Source organism: Siniperca chuatsi, linkage group LG14 (assembly GCF_020085105.1).
Source record: "Siniperca chuatsi isolate FFG_IHB_CAS linkage group LG14, ASM2008510v1, whole genome shotgun sequence".
In the NCBI taxonomy this organism is placed as follows: Eukaryota; Metazoa; Chordata; class Actinopteri; order Centrarchiformes; family Sinipercidae; genus Siniperca; species Siniperca chuatsi.
This window is the reverse complement of record NC_058055.1, coordinates 16,459,507-16,482,461: the sequence shown is the minus strand read 5'-3', so window position 1 is coordinate 16,482,461 and position 22,955 is coordinate 16,459,507. Positions and strand designations below refer to the sequence as shown.

The 22,955-nt window shown below is 40.4% G+C and overlaps 2 protein-coding genes and 1 long non-coding RNA gene across 10 annotated transcripts; 2 read left to right on the top strand and 1 right to left on the bottom strand.

The window, feature by feature from the left end:
* The first annotated feature begins 3 nt into the window (after positions 1 to 3).
* On the top strand, positions 4 to 5,425 carry LOC122888552. 3 transcript variants are annotated; one of them, XR_006380720.1, is made up of 4 exons: positions 4 to 131; positions 1,753 to 1,837; positions 3,953 to 4,148; positions 5,063 to 5,425. It is a non-coding gene; the product is annotated as an uncharacterized LOC122888552 (long non-coding RNA). The 3 variants fall into 3 exon arrangements; XR_006380719.1 differs by lacking the exon at positions 4 to 131 and adding an exon at positions 1,334 to 1,642; XR_006380721.1 differs by lacking the exon at positions 4 to 131 and adding an exon at positions 1,334 to 1,648.
* On the bottom strand, positions 5,426 to 15,770 carry LOC122888548 (F-box only protein 40-like). Of its 5 annotated transcripts, none has more exons than XM_044223142.1 (8): positions 15,659 to 15,770; positions 14,526 to 14,593; positions 14,149 to 14,205; positions 12,464 to 13,648; positions 10,237 to 10,523; positions 9,527 to 9,658; positions 7,562 to 7,883; positions 5,426 to 7,111 (listed from the first exon to the last, which is right to left on the bottom strand). In XM_044223142.1, the coding sequence occupies exons 3-8, from the start codon at positions 14,149 to 14,151 to the stop codon at positions 6,893 to 6,895; spliced, it is 2,148 nt and encodes a 715-aa protein (XP_044079077.1). In that variant the 5' UTR covers positions 14,152 to 14,205; positions 14,526 to 14,593; positions 15,659 to 15,770; the 3' UTR covers positions 5,426 to 6,892. The 5 variants fall into 5 exon arrangements, with proteins under 5 accessions (XP_044079077.1, XP_044079079.1, XP_044079080.1 ...); XM_044223144.1 differs by having other exon boundaries at positions 14,545 to 14,593; XM_044223145.1 differs by having other exon boundaries at positions 15,429 to 15,748.
* On the top strand, positions 14,620 to 22,742 carry LOC122888549 (F-box only protein 40-like). Of its 2 annotated transcripts, none has more exons than XM_044223149.1 (9): positions 14,620 to 14,983; positions 15,559 to 15,594; positions 15,748 to 16,309; positions 16,471 to 16,967; positions 18,204 to 18,383; positions 19,177 to 19,418; positions 19,736 to 19,867; positions 21,287 to 21,605; positions 21,734 to 22,742. In XM_044223149.1, exons 2-9 carry the CDS (start codon positions 15,592 to 15,594, stop codon positions 21,935 to 21,937), a joined length of 2,139 nt encoding a protein of 712 aa, XP_044079084.1. In that variant the 5' UTR covers positions 14,620 to 14,983; positions 15,559 to 15,591; the 3' UTR covers positions 21,938 to 22,742. The 2 variants fall into 2 exon arrangements, with proteins under 2 accessions (XP_044079084.1, XP_044079083.1); XM_044223148.1 differs by having other exon boundaries at positions 14,620 to 14,961; positions 21,734 to 22,741.
* The last annotated feature ends 213 nt before the right edge of the window (positions 22,743 to 22,955 follow it).

Below are 22,955 nucleotides of genomic sequence, written 5' to 3'. Positions count from 1 at the left end.
CGTTATTGTTGCAGAGAAAGGCGGTCGTGGTCTTTTGTGTTTCACAACGGTAGTATAGAGAAAGGCTGACGAGGCAGCAGCCGCCGACTCTGAATGGACACGCGACAAAAGCACAACTTACAAAACCGGAGGTACTATCATCCGCACATCGTTTCAAGTTTCAAGATCCATCACTGCAAAGCCCACGGATTTAAAACGCTACGAAATTACGAAATGTTAAAAAAAACCTGAGAGTAGGCTATAGGAAGGGGTGGAAGAAGTACTGCTCACATATTTTACTTACGTAGTAATACCTCAGTGTAGAAATACTCTGTCCTGCATTCATATTTTTACTTAAGTGAATTCACAAAAGCAGCAAAATATACCAAACGTAAAAGTAGGCTACTCATTATTCAGAATCGCAGAATAATTTATATTATTGGATTATAATTATTGATGCATTAATGTTGCAGCTGGTAAAGGTGGGGCTGATTTTAATTACTTGCTGGGTAGCTTGTGAATTAATAAAGTCTTATCTTAACCTATGATAATACATGATACATTATTTGTTGCTTATTTGTGTTATTAATCTGAATCTGGAAAGTAACTAGGTTATCAGATAAATGTAGTGGAGTAAAAAGTACAATAATACAATATTTGCCTCTGAATTGGAGTAGAAGTAGAAAATAGAAGAAAATGGAAATACTCAAGAAAAGTACAAGTACCACAAAATTGTACTTAGTTACTCTCGGTTATTACCACGGTTAATGGGTTAGTTGATTCATTCAGGTATATTTATTTCACACGTCCCACAGTTTATTTTAATGTTCTAGAAAGCAAGTGATATGAAAAATATAAATCCATAGGACCTGAAATGGGCGATAGTATCTGGTACTAATTAAAGGTAAAATCAAGACAGCAATGAGTTGGCAAACTTCCAATTAATGAATTCCAATTAATCACGATCTTCACCCAGAGAGTGTTTTAGTCAGAGCGCATCAGAACATGCAAAAATGTTACATTTGTCAACAGGCAAGCATAAAACTCAACAGTTTCTGATGATGCACGCTGATCTTCTGCTTTTCATTTGTGGGTTTTGTCTAACTGTGAATCATACATCTGCACTTTCTACCTGTTGTCACCTGTGGCTGAACCTGAATATGAATATATAGTTGCCTTGGGTTGCAGCCAGTGGCCTTTACGGCTGGACACCTGTTTCATTGTCATCGTTTTGAGATATGTACATAATGTCAAGCTTGTTTTATGCAAGAAAACAGTGTGTGGGTTGAACTCTTATTTATTTTATTTATTTTTTGCCAGGAAGGGAATCATGCCATGATGTCATGTCATTGAGTTGCCACCCTTCACTTGTTATCAGTGATCAGTTTATCGCTTCACATGAATGGAGGAATGTGTGTTAGAGGGCAGGGATTGTATACAAATGTACTGCATGCTGAATGTTAAAACAAACTTCAGCAGTTCGTTTTTCATTCTCTCTTTCCTCCAAGTGTATTTCAGCTGTGTCATTTCACCTTATTTAAAATGGAAACAGGAAAAGAAATTCAGCTGTCCTCTACAACAGGAGATGATTTCTTTACAGTTTAGATCTATGAGGCTTTTACAACAAGGACTTCCAGGTCATGCAACTTGAAAAGAGCTGAAGGTCACTGTGAGAAAGTTCATGACTTCAACATTTTACATTTCATGATGTTTTGTGTCTGAATGTATTTGTGTTGCATGCTTACGTACAACTAATTGTACTTTCTCCTCCAGGTTGTTTTATCTGTAACGTGGCTTGGGTGTGGCCTTGAACCAGTCATTTAAACAGTCCTGGGAGGTGCTCCTCCACCACTCTGCGGTAATAAACTTTACACCATGAGTGTGTGTGTGTGTGTGTGTGTGTGTACACGTGTGTATAATACGGTGGCCAAGAGAGCTCAAGGCACTTCAACTTAAGATAGATAAAACACTCATCCCTGCAACACTGCAAATAAATAAAACACACATTCAGAAACACAAATTTCACACGCAGTATAAAGAAATGTGCTGCAAATACAGAAAACACAAGATGCTTCTTAACATTTGTTTTTGACTGCATGATTCAGATATTATTGGAGATACTAGCTACACCTAGTGTAAGCCTTAAATTACGAGGATGTTCAACAGTTTTTAGTGTCCTCTGGAAACTTCTGTTTTGTTGTATCCAACTTGCAGTGTTATGTATTTGCAGTGAATATCTTTATGCTATGTGTGTGCTGTCAAATTGTGTTTGATTCATTTGCAGTAGGCATGCAGTTAATATTAACTCTGTGAAGCTCATAATATTATAATATATTTACATTGTGAGGTGTTCTTCTTAATTTGTCCACCCCTTACATATCTGTGTGTTGTGATAATGACAAGGTCAGTGAATGAAATTGCACAGTCATCCTTCACTGCTGTTGCCCCCAAAAAAAAAAAGGTGCTCAGCCTTGATCTGTGTGACAGTTTAATCTCAGGCAGCAGAGGTCGTGACCTGATTCACCTCCAGCAGGGCAGCAGCTCTTTGCCTCAGTGTCTCATTGTAAAATATATGACACGTTTTGAGGCAGTACACAGAATCTGCCTTGTGTGTATGTTTGCTTATTGCTGAGCTGTGGAGTCTTTCTGTGCAGCTCTTTTAAGTTGTTGATTTACCAGGAGAGGTAGTAAAACATTTATCTCTGGAGCTGTGGAGGATACTGATCCTGAACATCACTATTTCCTCACAGTTCAAGGTCTGCTTGGTGCAAGTGTGGGAGTTTTATATGTTTCAGTACAACCAAGTAAAGTATAAAAATACAGCATATCCTCCTCCAACACTTGTTTTTAATCTGGATGTGAAGGAATTTTCCTTAGAGGGCCCCAATGTGGGTGTCAGGTGAGGTACACATGTCACGCTTGGGGTCACTTGCAAACCTAGAAATGAAACAACCTCTGTGTCTCTAGCATTAGTGTTAGTCATTATTTTGCTGTCTCCTGCAGTAGACCCATAGCGACAGCTGTGTAGATCTGTTGCTTAGACACTCAAGGACAGCAGATTGCATTCTCTGTCTCAGACGTAGATGTAACAAACTGTCTCTCCTTAAAATGTAATACATGTGACCTCCTAATTCCAACATGACTTAGGTAAGCATTAGAATTCACATATTTAGACTTGAAAAGCATAACCTTGTAGGGAGAATAGGTTAGACTCTATAGTGCTAGTAAGGGATAAATATTGTGGAGTGCACTGAGTTTTCACTCTGTGCTGTTGTTACCAGTCTCCTCGGCCGAGCTTCATTAAACATTGCTGTGTAAGACATCCTGAGTTTCCTGAAACCTTCTTCATCATCAGAGTCGACTAGCTCACAAAGAATTTCCATCACACTTGATATATTATATTATATTCATCAGGAAGACACCTCAAATGGAGAGTTTGATCACTTGCCTTCTGGAAAAGGGCTACACAACATCTGGATCAAAATCTACTTATAACATTTTCCACTGCAGAGGTCTTTCTGATGAATTAAAGAGGTAAAATATGAAACAAGTTGTGCTAGGGGACATTATACACCAGTATGTTGTCGTCACTTTAATGAAGGTGGTAAACGTGGAGCTAGTTTCAACTACTTTATGTACTTTATCTGCTGGGTAGCTTGTGAATTTCCCCCCCGAGGATCAATTATGTTTTATCTTAATCTATAAAATTGCATCATAATTCTTTTGTTGGTTACATTTTGTGTTGTTTAATCTGAATCTGCAAAGTAACTAGTAACTAAAGTCAGCAAATACATGTAGTGGAGTAAAAAGTAGAATATTTTCCTCTGAAATGAGTACAAGTATAAAGAAGCAGAAAATTGAATTACTCAAGCAAAGTACAAGTAACTCAAAATTGTACTTAAGTACAGTACTTGAGTAAATGTATTTAGTTACTTTCCACCTCTGGTGTTTTGATTCTTCTGTTCAAACTCAGGTGATCTTCTGCTTCAACGCCCCGCCTCTATCTGGGCTTGGCTGTGGTGTCTTTGCTGGTTGAGATTAACTCCGTGTTCCTTCCATATCAGACACCGCCTCCTCCTGTCAGGATGGAGGAACAGGCCAGGGTCTGAAATTACAGCTCCTCGCCCCTCTGTGACCTACAGCATAACCAGCCGGCTCAACCTGGGAACGTAGGTGGCTCAGCGCTTTTCCTCTGGAGGTTTCACAAAGGTCACATGTGAAAATCTACAGTCTAACTGCTTCTTTGACAAGACAGTGTTCATATGTGAGCATGTGGAAGCTCCTACAAAATACATTTCAAATGTGAACATGTGCATTTGTGTATTTTCACATGAGAAACTAATTAATGTTGTTGGACACAATGAGAGGTGAAGCATCTGCTCACACATGAGAATCACATTTTATGTTCATATGCTATGAATGCTAGTATGTATTGAAATTAATGATTAATCTTTCCTCAACCTGCTTTAATAAGCTGCTAGCTCATCCAGAAGAAGTTTATTATAACGTCATTCAATGGTTATTTTAAAGGAATAGTTCGACATTTTGGGAAATAGGCTTATCCACTTTCTTGCCGAGATTTAGATGAGAAGATCAATACCACTCTAATACCTGTCAGTTCTATATGAAGCTGGAGCCAGCAGACTGACAGCACCTCTAAAGATCACTTATTAACATGTTGTGCAGTAACTACCTGGAGTCTTGTTGTGAGGTTGCCAGGCAACTGGTGGAGGACTCCAGGAAAACCTGAATCAGAGTCAGAACCAGGTTTATTGCCAAGTAGGTTTTCACATTTGCCTTGGTATTTCATTAAATAATGGTCACAATAAACACAGTATGAGAAAAGAAAAAGCACGCACTGCAAAAGTCAAGAATCATAAATATAAAAAATATCTTAAAGAGCTGTACAGTGTTTAAAATTAATATGTGCAATTTGATTTGCAAAAATGTGCGTTGATGTAACGCATGTAATGCATTCTAGTGTCATTATGTAGCTTATTCAAAAGCATTGTACTGGCAGACCGTCTGCTCGGGTTTTCAGATGTTCACACAGTTTCTCACTGATTTTCTGTCTTACCTGCAGATTACTGGTGTTTCATGTCTGTACGATGGGTTGAATCTGGCTGGCAGCTCACAGTGGACGTATGCCTCGCTACGTCCTGATGATGGGGACAGCAGGCCTGAGTCTCATCTCCACCATGAACATAGTGCTGTTTTACAGACTGCTCAGAGCAGACGTCTTTACCAACGCACACAACACCAGCAAGAACCACTAGAGGGAGACAGCGCTGTGTTTCTCCTGGTCGAAAATGACTCAAGTGATTCAGTTTTCTACCTCATGATGTGGTTGAACAGTGGTTCAAGGAACTGAGGACCTCTGTAACTTACAGTGTTTTTTTTTTGATCAAATTTTTATTGATTATTGTAACTGTATGTGACACCCCCCCACTCCAGCGGTCAATCAAAGCAAAATAACAGTCACATATACACCTGCGAAATAAAATAAAATAAAAATAACAATAATAAAACAAAACAGATACAGTCTGCAATATGAGAAACTAACATAAAATAAAACATAAAGATCAACAGAGGTTTGAGAGTCCAATCATATCACAAAATTAGATTCTACCATCTTGAAGCTTTTCTGCCACAGATTCCCAAGCCTCAAGAGTTGAGGCTCTCGCCTAGTTCTAACATTAGTATATCATGAAACTGAAATAGCCAATGTCGCACAGATAAAGTATTGGGAGGGAGCCATCTTTGCGCAATTATCTTTTTGGCAGAGGTTAGTCCTGCCAGCCAAATCTTTCTTTGTAGCTCTGTGAAACCTAAATTGGAGTCATCGTTTAGAAGGAGCACAACTGGTTGCACTGGTATCTCTTTTCCTATCATATCAGACATTATTGATGAGATCGTTTCCCAAAACTCATAAACCTTCTCACATTCCCAGACCATATGCATGAATGTTCCCTTTTGTTGGTAGGGACAAAAACTACAGTGGGGATTTGCAGATAATTTAATGAGGAAGTGTTTCTTTGGTGTCCAATACAATCTGTGACAGAATTTGAAATGAATTAATTGATGGTTTGGATTTTTTGATGCACAGAAAATATTTTTCCATACCGTCTCAGTAACTTAAAGTGTTTGATTGTAACTTGTATTGGTTGTCATTATAATCAAAAGCAAAGATTAAGAAAAAGTTACCATCACACAAGGGCAGCTCCGATATACCATCTAAGCTGTTTATCTACAAGATAATTTGGCAAATTACACAAATTTTCATTGTAACACTGACAATTACATAACATACTGTCAGTTAAATTTCATAACTTCACTGTTTTGTGAAATAATAAGCTATTTGTCGAAGGGACATTATTGTACAACTGCTCAAGTATTCACATTGTGTTTTTCCAAAAATGTATATTCAGTGTTTACAATGACAATTAGTAACTGCACTTCAAATGTATAGATGCACTGTATAAGTTATTAGAAGAGTGGTCTGTGAAGCAAGATGGCTCCTGACTGAAAGTGTGACATTTTTCCATTCTACAACCACACATTTGTCATTGCAATAGAATCATCTGAAGCAAAACATCAGATGTGGCTTCCTGATTACCTTTATTTCTTTACTGAATTTATTTCAGACATACTTAACTTAAATGCCATTCTGACATTTTTCATTAATAAAGTTAGATTTTGACTTGTGTGCTTTTAAAGTCATAACTCTAAGATTAAAGCCTTAATTACAACTCAAGTTCTTCTTATTTTTAATGGCATTTGTCTCCTTTATTTTTAAATGACGGTGGACAGCAGCGGCAGGGAATATGAGGAGAGAGAAAAAGAGGGGACAACATGCTACGTGTTTTATAACAACAGATTAGAGCAGCATACAGTAGCAAGTCAGTGCTTTACACTACATCATGATCCTCTTCTGCTGAAACAAGTTAACCAGAGTGGGACCATTACAGCTTGTTTTGGTTTGGACTTCCTCTTTGATACGCGGCAGGTGAATCTTCTCTGTCCTGGACTCTCTCTCATAGCAGGGACACACCTTTAGATGCTCGGAGATAGACGGCACGTCTTGGAAGCACCAAGTGTCCACAGGAGAGAACAAGGTGCTGAACTGCCACACCTGAAGTCACAGAGAGAGACAGGCAAGAGAGAGATAGCTGAATATTCAATCCTGATGCCAAGGACACAATTTCCACTAGGGATGCAGACATCTGTGTGTCTTTTCAAAACCTTATTTTATAGTTTCAGCTTGATTTACTCACTAAAAATCTATCCAAACAATTTAAATTTGCAAATATTTTTTAAAAATTAAACTATAATTAATATGGAAAGCCCGATAAGCAACCTGGCTTCATGTGCCGCCCAACACTTCTACCAAACCTACGCCCTTACCTGATCCTGTCTTGCCTCGTATTGTATTCTCACCTTAATTTGGACCCTCTCATATAAAATAACAATGAGTTTCTCTTTAATGTACATGACATACTTTAAACTGCCCAGATGCTGCTGATGAAAGCAACACCCACTGTCACTCCTCATAAATTCTCCTGACAGACACACTGGCTCTTACCCTCTGCTTCACCGTCCACTTGGCTCCCCCATGTGAGTAGGTCTTCCTCTCCCAGCGGAGGGTGACCATCCCTCTCTCCTGCAGCAGAGAGGAGCACACCTGCCTCATGAGCCGGGACACCAGAGCCAGCTGGGACAGGGACAGACTGTCCAGGAAACTGGCCATGTGGCACAGCACCTCGTAGGGCAGCGAGCTCAGAGAGTACTCCCCTCCTCTCTTCCTCTGAGGGGTGGAGGAGTCCGCTGTGCTCCTGGACGGCTGGGAGGCGTCACCCAAAGAGACAGGGATGATGGGATGCAGGCTAAAGCAGCCCAGATCCTCGCTGAAAACAAAGTTGAAACTATTGTAATTTATCTGCTGGGGATTAATGGGCTTGTTGAACTATACCAATCAATAAATCAATGATGGCATTACTTTGCCTGCTGCTGAGACTTGTTGGCTTTTAAATGTGTTTCACCCCACTCTGTAGTACAGGACAGTGCTAAGAGTAAGGGATGCAACTATACAGGACTTCAGGTCTAATTCACTGCTCTTCCCTGCTTTGTTTGGAAGATGAGGATCCTTATCAGTGTTGTTGCAATTCCTATTGGTCAACAGTTGAAAGATTACTCCACCAATTTAGCATTGCTCTACTATAACATTGTCAGACTCCAGAAGGACAGTCAAAAAAAAAAGGATAAAGATCAGTACAGCAGATCCCAGAGTCTTTCTTAATCTATGCGTTCTTTTTCCTTCAAAACCTGCCGCCTATGTTACCCACAATGCAACTCGACTGCCCACAATTTGGTCAGATATTTGGGTGCGTTATGCTAAAAACAGTTAATGTAGCCTCGAGCTGCTAGCCTCAAGCAGAGTCTTTCTAATTCCGCACCCCTGGATTTTTTCACTTTCAAACTTGTAGTCTTCAGCCCCAAACGACACTGACTCAAATGACATCACTTGAGGCAATTTATCAGACTTCACGCAGCTCCCTCTGGAGCCACAAAAGGCTTTATACAGCTTTTTTCACATATGCAGTAGTACTCTCCAAGCGAAACAAAACAGACTGATGAGTAAAAAAAGAGTTCCCCTTTAGGTTTGATAAAAGATTCTTAAATGCAACATTAAAGTGACACTGAAACTTAAAGCTGCTATAATCAATATTTTTATAGTAACAATGGATCAAATAAATATGTGTAATGGGAAAGGGGTCGCTTGTAGCAATGAACCTACAGAGAATAATCACTCCAATCTGCAGCTCCCTTCAGCTTTATAGAGCTTTATAGCAAGTTTCAACTTATTGTTTAGCTGTCCGGCCCACAACCTTTCTGTTTTGGTTCACTCTCACCGCTCTCATAGCGCCATTTTCAGACACAACAGGCAGTTGTTTTCAGTGAAAAATCCACTGTACACTACCTGCTCAGCACCAAACAGTTGACAGACACCGTTAGCGACTAGCTGGTGAACATAGTGGAGCATTTAGCAGCTAAAGAACCAGATTTTTCCCTCAGCAGTTGGTGGAGACCAAACACAGAGCTAAAAGAGAGTTAATATTGGACTTACATTCATCAGGTGGCCACAAACACGACTCTGAATGAATATTAATGTTGCCTTGTAACTGCTGGATATGTAAATAGGCATCTGTTCGCGAAAATATGTTTTTATGAAATGTGAGACCATCCCAATGTCCCCAGGTCAGATCATTGCAGTCTGACGCAGGGGTGCTGACCATTGGGTGGCGCCAAAGTTTCCATATTCTACAAATACTGTAGTGGCTTTAATGGCATACTGTATTTAAATTATTTCTGTCTTCCAATTACACATCAAAGAAATATATTAAATTGCCCTTTTTCCACAGCTGAATTTGTTTACACTCTTATATTTTCCTTTGTTCCAACTTTAATATGTTGCTTTAACTTAAAATTAAAAAAGAAAGGTGCATCAGTACCACACAATAATAAAGATGAACTATTAGTTTGATCTCACTTGTAGGTGACGGTGGCTTCATGTGTGGAGGGCTGAAACCTCCTCTGGCTGTAGGTGCATCCCAGGTACGCCAGGGGACATCTCTGCTCGAACCATCCATTCACACCCATCTGGATGTCACTGTGGATGTTCCTGCATATGAGGGCATATTATTAGAAAATGAAACATGATAAAACTTGGTTAAACAATTATTGTGCATTGCTTTGGCCCAATACAATCATTAAACATAAAACTACTATTGACCTGAGTGATGAAGTTTAACTTGTAGCGTTTGTTTTCATGTTACTGTAATGGCAGACAGGTGGTGTTTAGTGCATTAGGACAAATCAGATTGGTTCAGTGAATTCCTACAGAATAGAGTAATAATGATGGTAATAGAAATATAAGTCACTAATACTTTAATAATTTCCTTTTCTCTACTAATATACTTTCTGTGAAGGTCTTATCTCTGGTATGAGTTTAAACACATTTGATTTTTTTTTCAGGTCCCATAACTTAGTTTATCTTAAAACTATAAAGAAAGAAAAGAAATATATATATATATATATATATATATATATATATATATATATATATATATATATATATATATATATATATATATATATATATTGGGACCATAATGGAATTTGCTTCCCATGCAGGCAGGAATTTAAAATATGGATTCCAAAGTGTATTTGGACAAAAAGAAGAAAAAAAAGAAAACCCACTTGTAATGTTTGCCATATTCTCCTCGCTGGAAGGTGTGTCCACAGAGGAAGGTAAAAGCGGAGCTTGCCTTGTGGTGTCGGCTGGTGACGCTCTCCACCTGCAGCTGAAGGTGCAGCTCCAGCGGTTTTGCAGTGGTCAAGTCAGCCAGCGACGTGTTTCTCCGGAAAGGAGCAGACAGAAAGTTGTAAGTCTGTGTACCTTCATCTTGTAACAGACCATCTGTGCACACGCTCTCTGCAATCAGGTGACCCCTTTGCTCCTTCTCCAGGGAGCACAGCAGAGAGGCCTGAGGAGCAAATCAAACACATCATGTGGTAATTATTCAGTATATTTGTGATCATTTTTATCAGGAATTATAAGGAGTGAAATTAGAGTCATGAGGTCTTAAACAAACATGATGGCACTGAACTCATCTGAGCAAGTAATTTAATGTCTTTTATTGTTTTTTTTCTCTTAAAACAAATGCAAATTATGATGCCCTTATGTATGACTGCAATTAATGATCATTTTCATTATTGATACATCTGATTATTTCTTCTTTTTATAGATTAATAATGTTGAAGAATGTTTCTGAGAAGAAGATTCTCTGTTTGTCAGAAAATAGGCAACATATGTTTGTCCGCTCTTCTTTGTATGGGGAAAATATGAATATTTATGCTGCCCTACAAAGACAGAGAGCGGTAACTGCAGAAAACCTGCAGTTGAGAAAAAGGAGTTGTAACAGATGGATATGATGTCATTCCTTAATATTATGCATTTTGGACTCATTGTTTTACAACAAAAAATCATTGACATAGACCTTTGGAAAAAGTGAGGGAATATGATGGGGAAATACAGTATCAACAAACAAATGTGGTCTTTCAGCTTTCCATCTACTATTTTGTGATTATTAACTTTAAATTAATATCATTAATTAATTTACACTCAAATACATTTAAATAAGTGATATAAATAAGTAAGTACTTAAATTTAGCTTTAAGGCTGGTCGTGGCTATCTACACATTTAACATGCTGTTTTCTTTGAAGTTATACATTTCTGTGGCATGAAAAGACTTTATATGCTAAAGTAAATGCCAACCAGTCAGATTCTGGTCTTAACTAAATATGTAGTTACTGCATTTTGGCTTTGTATGGCAGTATAGTCGCACTATGTCACAAACGGCTTGTGATGCACCAGGATGTAAAATACATTTAATCTAAAAGAACAGATGTAGCTCCAAGTGTAAGGAACATGTTGACATATTTCCTGTGACAACATTTTCTCCCACAAATTGATTTTGATTGATTTGTCTATAAAAAGTTAAAAAAAAAGTAAATCACAATGTGCCGTAGCTCAAAGAGACAATCTTCAAATTACTTGTTTTTTCCAACCGACAGTCCAAACCCCAAAAATATTGGTTGGCTTTTTTTTTTTTTGATAATTGGCTTAAATGATAAATGACAAATTGATTGACTGACTAATTGTTCTGGCAATGGTTTTAAAATATTGTGAATTTGTCAAAAAAAATTCTTCTGAAGCAAGTAAAAATTAATTGAGATAAGAAATGAAAATTTCTCTCTGGCTTGACAGACCATTAGGAAAATACAAGCTTATAGAATGTATTTATTAATTTAAAGGGCTTTAATCCATTGTTTATAATAACAATGGATGAAATGATTGTGTAATGTGAAAGGGGTCACTTGTAGTACACAGAGAATTATCACTTGACTCAGCAGCTCCCCTCAGCTCTTCAGCCTCTTTCAACTCATTGTTTTGGTTTTACGGCGCAACTTTACTGTTTTGGTTCACTCTCACCGCTCTCATAGCGTCGTTTTCGGACACAGCATGCAGCTGTTTTTAGTGAAAAAGCTCTAAGCTGTACACTACCTGCTCAGCACCAAATGACAAAGTTAGTATCTATCTAGTGCACATGGCACATTTAGCAGCAGAAGAGCCAGATATTTCCCTCAGGAGACGGTGGAGACCAAAAACAGAGCTAAAAGAGAGTGAATATTGGACTTACATTCATCGGCTGACTGGAAACAAGACTACAAATAAAGTTTGCTCCTTGTCTGCCGGATGTGTAAATAGGCAACTAGATATGTCAGTGTTATGTTCACAACTTGTTTCTGCTGCCTCAAAGTGGCCAAAAAGTCAGTTTTTGTCGGTATAAAAAGGACATTTTCTCCTAAAGAAGTGCAATGGATTGAAAATATTATAAGGGGGATGAATTTTTTCTATCTCACCTGAACTTCCTCCCACACTGGCATCTCCTCTAGCGCCACTCCCAGGTCGCTGGTATCCACAGCTTGACTCTCCCTCCTGTAGAAACCAGGGTTGCGGATGCGGCCCTGCCTGGCAGAGAAGCTGGTTGGGATCTTAAAGGTACGCACAGTGATAATCTTCATCGGCTCCACATGCCCGTACACAAATTTCTTCTTCCGATTTCCAGCGAGACAGGAGGAGGAGGATGTGGAGGAAGCAATGCATGCACTGCTCACCTGTTTGCAGGTGTTTGATGCTGTGGCACCCATACAGGTATCTGCTATATCTTCCTCTGTCAGAGTGTCCAGGCCTTTTCCTCTCCCTTTAGCCAGTTCCTTTCCTTTGCCTGCAACAGCTGCCCCTTCAGTTTCCCTGCAGCCACCCATCTCCATGCTGAACATGCGCTCCCAGGCACTGTAGTTTTCTAACAAATCAGCATTCACTCCTGAGCCCCTGGCAATAGCCTCTCTCTGCTCCTGGGTTAGCTCCTGCTCATATTCAACTTCAACCTCATCTTCATCCTCATTGTCTTTTTCATCAGGAGTATTGATGTCAAACATGTTAAAAGACTCCCAGGCTTTCTTTGCAGCTGCCCTTTCTGCTGCCTCCTTCTCCAAGGTGGCCTTTCTCTGCTTCTGCTTCTCCTTCCTCCTCTCTTTCTCCCTCCTCTCTTCCTCTTTCTCTTCCTCCTCCACACTCTGGACCAGCTCTGGGAACAGTTTCTTCATCTTCATGGAGTGAAACAGGCAGTCCTGATCTTTCAGGGCCATGGCCAGGTCCAGACATGCTCCCTGCTCTCTTTCCCTGAGCAGGTTTTCATGCAGCTCTGTGTTCGGATAAGAATGGGAATCATTGGCTGGCCAGCGGTTCCACTCCATGGAGCAACACACCACGCTGGCCGGACACACCTGGAGGTGAGCAGCCTGCGAGGAGCGAGGCAGGTGGACCGGACAGCCGTACTCAGCGTTGAGGCAGGGCACCCTCACGTTAGGGCAGAGCAGCAGGTGATCCTCCTCTTTGCACAGGTGGAAGAGAGCTCCACAGTGCAGGCGGCAGGGGATGACCGCGCAGCACACAGAGACCTCCACCCGAGCCCTGCAGCGCCGGCTGTAGCAGGAATCACAGTGGACATGCTGTCGCACCCTGGAGGCCCGAGAACGATGACTCTGATTGGGTTTAGGAAGGAAAAAAAGAAAATTAAGGAACAGAATGATTGTTAGAGTCAAGAAAAATACATTTGAATGGTTAGTTATATTTATTAGCATTTATATTGCATCATTAGGCTTTAACCTCTATCACCCCCCCCAGGTGGGTCACTAATTACAAACTTGTGCTGTGCAGCCAAACATTGTTCAAACCAACAGAACTTTATTTTAAAATCTGGAGGAGATCCTAAAGTTTCTAAAGATACCAAATATGTCAGGCTGAATTTGGGGAATTTGTGTACAATATGATTCAAAAGACAATATTTTATTTTGACTGAATGGTTCAACCATGGATTTGAATATTTCATTTTGTGTAAACATCATATAGCTTCAATAAAGAGCCAAAACAGAATATACTGTATATGATACAGTCAACCTTAAAGCTACTTAAGGGGAAATAAAAGTGGAAAACTGAATGTTTTAACAACATTTGATGCTACAGTTGCAAAATAAAACCATACCATGCTTCAGATCCTCTGGCACCAGTTTTTTTTTTTATCTGAAGCTGCAGGTCTGTCCTGCAAACAGAGAAGAAATGATGAATCTCAAAGTCTCACAGTACAATCAGCTTGAAAAAAACTGCATGTAAACACACAATGGCAGGATACCAGCAGAGTCCTGTGGCATTAGAGTCAATGGGAACAGTGAATTACAGACTTTAGCCTACCGCGGTAAGGAAAGGATAGAAACACTGTCCTTGGACTCTGTCTTGTGCTTGAAAGACCAAGTGTCTGTGCTATGTGTGTGTGTGTTATAAATAGAGCTGAGTACTGACTGAGAAATGTTACACAGGTGGTCAGAAACATGGTTTGGGTTACCAGCGCCTGCAGCCACTTACATCAGGAAATCTCTCTCACCTTCTTCCCTCTGAGTCATATTGTGGTGCTGCAGACAATTGATTTCAACCTGCAGAGAGCAAAATGAGGCTGAGTCTTATTTAACATCCAAACAGCGTCCTCTGGTGGAGATTCAAGTATTACCAAAACATTGTCAGTGTGTATTTTATTGCAATCATTCTAACAAAAGATTAACTATTTATTCTGCACTGGAAACAGGTGCTCAGACACATTCATCCTGCACCAGAATGAATGAGTTTGGTGGCTGTGGCTTGAATCCACTGCAGCAGAGTGAGAAGCTGAGGAGGGAATTATGTCTCCTGCTGAACCTGCTTGGTGCTGCTTGGCTAATTTTAACCTGTCAGTTCAAAGAGCACGGGGACCGAAAGCAACGTTATAAAACCAAAGAGGAAACAACACGTCTGCTGTGGCACCTTGGTAAGACCTTTGTGTAGATAAGGTTCGATCCCCTTGTGAATGTGCTGAAATACTTTGATGTCTGTTTTTGTTGATCTAAATTTGTAAGCAGAACAGTGAAACTACTAAGACAAGTAATAAAACTGTAGAAGTTAAATATTTCAGTTGCTTTTAGTGCTCGTCTGATTTACTGTTGAGATTTTGAACCGCCAGATTTACAGTGCCACAGGACATACAACTGAACAATACTACAATATAGGCCCTAACCAAGTAACATTTGTTTTATGCTGAGTGCATGAAGGACAAATGATGTTGCATCAGTGCAAATTGCTTCCCATAACTGTCCTTCTGTGCTGCTGATTTGTTGTGTGGCCTGTGTCATTGGACCCAACCTTAAGGGTCACAGTATAAATCTGAAGCAACAGGAAACTAAACAAAAAAGATAAACATGCTACCCAAAATCATTGTGAATTACTGGATATGTTTACCACTTCAGGCCTCTAAAAATCCTTCAAATAAAACAGGGGGGTATTCACTCTTTGGTTGACCTAGTCATAAAAATCTGAAATATGCGACCGGTGACGGTGGATCAGTCAATTTTCTGTATTTTTCTTCCAGGATACAAAACTTCTGATTCAAAGTCCTGTAGATATGGTGAGTCACAGACTTTCCAGATATAATTCTTCGGTGTTGAATTAAAAGTTAAGTATTATACAACCTTGATGTATGTTGTAAATCTTCATCTTTCTCCTTAATTATTCTTTCATCCTAGTTGGCTCCACTGTTTTTCCTTTCTCATCCAATCAGAGTCATCGTTCTCGGGCCTCCAGGGTGCGACAGCATGTCCACTGTGATTCCTGCTACAGCCGGCGCTGCAGGGCTCGGGTGGAGGTCTCTGTGTGCTGCGCGGTCATCCCCTGCCGCCTGCACTGTGGAGCTCTCTTCCACCTGTGCAAAGAGGAGGATCACCTGCTGCTCTGCCCTAACGTGAGGGTGCCCTGCCTCAACGCTGAGTACGGCTGTCCGGTCCACCTGCCCCGCTCCTCGCAGGCTGCTCACCTCCAGGTGTGTCCGGCCAGCGTGGTGTGTTGCTCCATGGAGTGGCTCCGCTGCCCGACTGATGACACAAACCCACACAGCAACATAGCCCTGCAGGAGAACATGATGAAGGAAACTGAGGGCCAGGGGGAGGCTCTGGATCTCGCCATGGCCCTGGTTGATCAGTCAGACCTTTACAGCCGCCTGAAAATGAAGCCCCTCTATCCAGAGCTGATGGAGGCAGAAGAGGAGGAAATAAAGGATGAGAAGAAAGAGGAGACAGCAGTGGGAGGGTTTGTCAATGGAGTTGCAAACAAAGATACCAATGAAGGTAAATAATGGTGCTTTGGTCCAACACGAGATGACCACCTTAGTTAGGAGTCACTTTAAAGGCCCTGAAAACCTGAAACCTGAAAATGCTTTAAACACCCGAAATAATACAGGTTCTGTTATTTTCTTTCCTAATCTGATGACTTTACATTTCTCCTGTAGGTCTGCCCACATCTGTTCCTGCAGAAAACAGCTTGAGTGAGAATAATGTTGCTGAAGAGACAGTACAGAGCAGTGTGGATCAAAGCTCAGGCCTCAGCACAGAGAAATACAACCTGTGTGAGATGATGTTCAGCATGGAGAGAGGCGGCTGTGCTGTCGCTCAGGCAAACCAAGACAATCCCAAACAAAACCCTGGTGAGAAGGTGAAGGCACAGAGGCAGGACAGCGTGGTGAAAAAAGACCAGAAAGACACAGAGAAAGATGGTGCGGCTGCAGACACACCAGACACAAGTAAGACAGGGCATGCCCCGTGGCAGGAGGGGGTGATGGAGCGTCTGAGGGAGGATCTCACCCCGCAGGAGTACAATATGTATGTGGTACATCATGGGCGCATGTTGCTCACCTTCGGACACATCCATGCCTGTACACCGAGGGATAAAGATTTTGTCTATGGCAGCCTGGAGCCTATCCCAGTCCAAACCCTGCGCTCTTTCAAGGTGATGAATTCAGGCTACATTTATTTACTGTAAAATTGGCATCAGCTTGCATACTTAAGAATGAAATACAAAATCTGCCGCTAGGTGGCGCTCCATCCAGATAAAATTTGCACTCAACAACATTAAAGCCCCTGAAAACCTGGTTTAAAATCTTAAGTTTTTTTTTTTTTAAATGTTACATATTTATGAGTAAATCAAATCAAAGTTAAAGTTTGGAGGGGAAAAAAACATATTAAGAGTTAACATTTCTAAACAAAGTTAATCTGCTTCATCAGGACTGTGTAGGTGTGTTTCCAAAATGTAATGTAAGAGAAAATAATTCTATTAGGCTATGCAGTACCAAGGGTACTGATAGAAGTTCGTCCATAACAAACCGACACCATGTCTTGGTGGTTGGCTGACTGAGACTGAGAGTCAGTCACCATAAATGTATTCGCTTTAAGTATTTTGGCGTACATGCAAAAGTTACGTTAAATACAGTAGCTAATGTTACTGTTACAAGAGTTTGTGTTTATTCAGTGACATTACTGCGATCCCAGTAAAATTAATTACAAGCCTTTGGTCTGAGGGGGCGGGGCTTGTTGCCTCCGGAAACACGCCCCCCACACTCCTTATTTGGAAGGTCCAAAGATGGCGCTGACTGTAAGCTGCAACTCAGGGCTTCAAACCAGCTCCACTGCAAACTAACGGGTGACGTCACATCTTGCTAAGTCCATCTGTATTCAGTCTATAGTGTGGTTTGGTCAGATTTGATTGACTGTGGCCCGGCAACATGAGCAAACAGTCCCAAAACGTTCATCACGTTTTGATTCAAATATTAGTTAAATCCTGTAGCCTACCTATCATCACCCTTTTCCAACGGAGCCCTGTCCACCTCGAACCAGTGAGAAACGCACAGACAGAAATCCATCATGTGAATTATCCAAAACTGTTCTAACTTTGGCAGAAAATGGTGTGTCCTTGTGGGATCCCATCCTAAGAAGCTGAGAAAACATTTAAATGTTTTGTGTTTTGTGAATCTCCTCCTTTTAGCAGCCTTTAAAACAGGAACAAGACAGTTGCCTTGTCCTGACGAATGCAGCCACTAATGTGCAAAGTTTCCCAATGCAGCTTTAAAATATGCAACAACAAAACCCACTATAGTCAACCAGACATGATAATAATCTACGAAAGATGTGGTCAATGTACTCTCCTGGTTTCTAATATAATATATTCTCATGCACTTCTTCCTATAAGATCCCTGACAGCTATCACTACAATCAGCGGGCTCATCGGTACGACATGGTTGCGCGGGCTCAGAGTGAGCCTCGCAGTGTGGACACATCGGACCTCGGAGTCAACGAAGAGGACTGGTTCTGTGATGAAGCAGCAGCCACCCTGCTGGGCTACGCTGAGAAGGAGGTCATGGGTCACAAGGTCAGTCAGATTATTGATGACAAAAATACATAAACTTTATTAAGATTATTCAAAACAAAAATACATAAACTTTGCGCACACATGACCTGATGAGGGAGATGAAAGTGGAACTCAGTTAAGCTAGATGAGACTTTCAGGAATTACCCTGTCTAGTATTTTATTTTGAGGTTTCCTGAAACATATTATGAGAGACCATATGTGTATAATACTTTTTGTAACATTTTACAATGAGGTACACAAAATACTGAGTAGTTAACAAGGAACGAGGACCCATTTACTTCTCAAATAGTTAGACATTTTAGCCTTTATACAGTATCTTTATTAACAAGACACCATCCTTTACAGAACTTCAGTGGAAATCCAACAATCTCTTAGTGGCTTAGGGATTTCATGTCTTTTCTGTCTATGGAATATGGTATTATGGCTGGATTTCAGTGTTGACTGCTAAACTTGAATTGCCCACTAAAAAAAAAGATTTTAATAGGACGTTCTCTGTGGTGCATTTCATGACCAAAACCAGTTTTACGTTACTGCAAGTTGATTTTCATATTGTGTGGAAAAGAGAAATCGACTCCTGCATACGAACTTATGGTATGTGAGGCACTATGGAAACGAGTGGGAAACAACGGCTTCCTGGAATGTATGTAAAAAATAAACTAATTCAAAAGTTTAAAATACATGTACACAATACATAATGTATGACCCTTTTAAATGGCCTAAAACATGTAAAAACGTTGGTTTGGTCCGTTAACTATAATTAATTATGTATTGTGATCGATTGGCTTCCATGCAGATCAGCAAGTCAAAGGCAGTGGATGGGCTCTTTGTTGACGAGGGAACACAGACGTACTCGTTCCGCTCGGCTCCGTTTAAAGGGAAGACGACTCTGGCGGAGGTGGTGGTGGACAGGCCGCTGAAGCTTCATCTTCAGCTGCAGGCAGAGAGTGTGAACAGCAGACACAACAGAGCCAGCTGTGTCTTCACCTTCCTTTGTGGTCACAGCTTCCACCGCAGAGAGTTCGCCACACATTTCAGGTGCCTCCCTTACTCCTGGCACATGCCATGTTTGCCCCTCTTATCTCAACGTACTAACATTAAAGTGATAAATGTTGATTTGTCACTGAGAATTCAACAAGTGTGGATTACCAAAATGATGCAACCAATTGTAAATGTCAACTAGCAGGATAAATACTGTTCATGTAAAATAGGAGTAGAATCCATTTTTATTTTCAGTGTCTTTTTCGTTTGTCCACCACCTGCAAAACGCTTGGACATGAGTGCCTTTTTCGTTAGCTGTGGATGGACATATTAGGCGTGTTTGATGAATGCATGAATCGTCATCTCCTTTCCAGGAACGTCCACAGCGACATCCAGACGTGTCTGAGTGGATGGTTCATGCAGAGATGCCCCCTAGCGTATCTGGGATGCACCTACAGCCAGAGGAGGTTTCAGCCCTCCACACATGAAGCCACCGTCTCCTATAAGTGAGCACAACTCACATTCATCTGTCCAGATTCCAACATTTAGGTCTGCCCTTTGTGTTTTAATATTTTCACAACTTTAAATTTTAAAGTGGCTATAATCGATATTTTTATAATAACAATGTGTCAAATGACAATGTGAAAGTGTTGCCCATATGATACTACTGATATATATACTACCTTACTGATGAACCTACAGAGAATTATCATCTGAATCTGCAGCTCTGTCAGTTTATCTGTCAGGCCCAACTTTACTGTTTAGGTTCACTCTCACTGCTCCATCTGGAGCCACAAAAGGTTTAATACAACTTTTTTCACATACGCAGCAGTACTCCCCAAGACCAGACTTTGATGTGTAAAATCGGTTAAGGAGTTCCCCTTAAAGTTTGTAAATTCTTAAATGCAACTTTAAAGTGACACTGGAACTTAAAGCTGCTATAATCTGTATTTTTATAGCAACAAGGGATTTTTATAGTAACAACAGATCAAATAACTATGTAAAAATAAAGTAGCCAGGGTAATGATGAACCTACAGAGAATAATCACTCCAATCTGCAGCTCCCTTCGGCTTTATAGAGCTTTATAACAAGTTTCAACTTATTGTTTAGCTGTCCGGCCCACAACTTTTCTGATTTGGTTCACTGTCACTGCTCTCATAGCGCCATTTTCAGACACAACCCACTGTACACTACCTGCTCGGCACCAAACAGCAGACAGATTCAATTAGCAACTAGCTGGTTAACATAGTGGAGCATTTAGCAGCTAAAGAGCTGTGCGCTCATCTCTCTGTGACCGGGGCCTACCGTGATACTGAAGCGGTGCCCTATTTAAAGCGTTTCTCATGGATCCTCGTATCGCCTCGGTATCTCTGTCCTTGATGCAGCAGAGATGAAGAAAACAAAAGACCCGTGCAAAAGGTCCAGTGTGCAAAATGACACTTTTCCTCGTTTCTCTCAGGTGAGCTGTTTCACTGTTGCAGCTGGCCGACGTTTTTCTTAGTGTGAATGAACCCTGCTGCACATTGTACAAACATTCATCATTTAAATAACAGTCATATTGAACATATTCTTTATTATTTTCTTATTTTGTTTATATTCTTTAATATCTTATTGTCAATTTTATATTTTATATTTATGATTCTTGACCTGCAGTACTTGCTTTGTATTTCTTTATATTTCTACTATGTTTATGGTTTTACACCAAAATACCAAAGCAAATTCCTTGTATGTGTAAACCTACTTGGCAATAAAGCTGATTCTGATTCTGATGTTCACGACACAGTAAAGTAAAATGAAGCTAAACTATTAAGTTCTTGACCACACACAATCTTAGTTGTGTTGTGATGCACACAAACAGATTGCACTTGGGTTTGTATTTGCTTCAGTGAATTAAATCCTAACTAGTATTTTTTCTTCCCTGCAGTCAGCAGCTGAGGAGTTTCAACTTGCGTCCGACACTTTTAGCCTCAGTAGGTGACGCTTCCCAGGCGTCCAGGAGCACAGTGGACTCCTCCACCCCTCAGAGGAAGAGAGGAGGCGAGTACTCTCTGAGCTCGCTGCCCTACGAGGTGCTGTGCCACATGGCCAGTTTCCTGGACAGTCTGTCCCTGTCCCAGCTGGCTCTGGTGTCCCGGCTCATGAGGCAGGTGTGCTCCTCTCTGCTGCAGGAGAGAGGGATGGTCACCCTCCGCTGGGAGAGGAAGACCTACTCACATGGGGGAGCCAAGTGGAGGGCCAAACCTGTGAGATATACATACTAAATCATCCAATCCATCCATCATTGTAATGTTTTATAATAATTAATACCATACTAACGGTGATCCATGTTTTAGTTTTCTCTCTCCCTGACTCTCCTCCTGTTTCTCTCCAGGTGTGGGAGTTCAGTCACCTCTTCTCCTCAGTGGATTCGTGGCATATGGCAGACGTCCCTCCTATATCTGCTCATCTAAAAGTCTGTCCTTACTACGAGACCTCTCAACACAGTGAGCCTGTTGCCCTCCCCAGCATGAGTGAGAAACAGGGGGGCAGCCAGGAGAGGCTTACCCTCGTCAACCATTTCACAAGACACAGATGAAAAAACCCATTTAATTCTACCTGCTGGGTTAGAATTTATTTGTGTATTATTTACACTGATGGCCAGATTACACTGCACAAGTATAGGGACAAATAAGAACAAACACACAGAACAAATAAAATCAACCTGAACTTGTGCAGTTTTTCTTCTTCTTCATCATCTATCTCATATTCAGTATTATGGAATGAATGGCCATTGTATACAGCTTTCATTTATTTACTGCAACATTTTATTATATGAAAAAAAGTTTATTATGAGACATGGTTGATCTCCTCCACTCTTCACCTCATGCATCTCTTCACCTGCCTCTCTAAATAGTCTCCTGACTAGTGAAGAGAAGAGCAGCAGTCTGCTGAAAGTGTTTGGATGCAACCAGTCAGTGTTTGTGTTGAGTAATCAGTCATCCAGGTAGTATGTAGTATTAAATTAAACAGATTCATTAATAAATAATTGATTGATTAGTTGATAGACTAAAAACAGACTAAAAACCTATCTTTTTTCACAAGCTTTTACTTAGGTTTAAAGTGTGTGGTTAATGGGTAAATTTTTTATCATAGAATTAGTATTATCATTATTATTATTCCCTTTTTAATAATAATGATAATAGCTACTTATCTTATTCCATTTTTATTGTAATACCTTTTTATCTTGCTGTTTTTATCTTATGTGTTTCCATATATGTAATACCTCCTTATCTTATATGTTGCTATCTAATATGTTTTTGCTATGCATGATTTCTGCCTATTTCTTCTTGCTTGCTTTTATTTTGAAGCACATTGAGTCTACGCCTGTCGTATGAAATGTGCTATATAAATAAACTTGACTTGACTTGGCTTGTTTTAGTCATTTTTCAGCAAAAATGCCAAACACTTGCTGGTTTCAGCTTCTCAAATGTGAGGATTTGATGTTTTTCTTTCATGTCTTACATGATAGTTAACTGAATATCTTTGAGTTTGGGACTGTTGGTCGGACAAAACAAGACATCTGAAGATGTCACGTGGGCTGTGGAAAATGATCA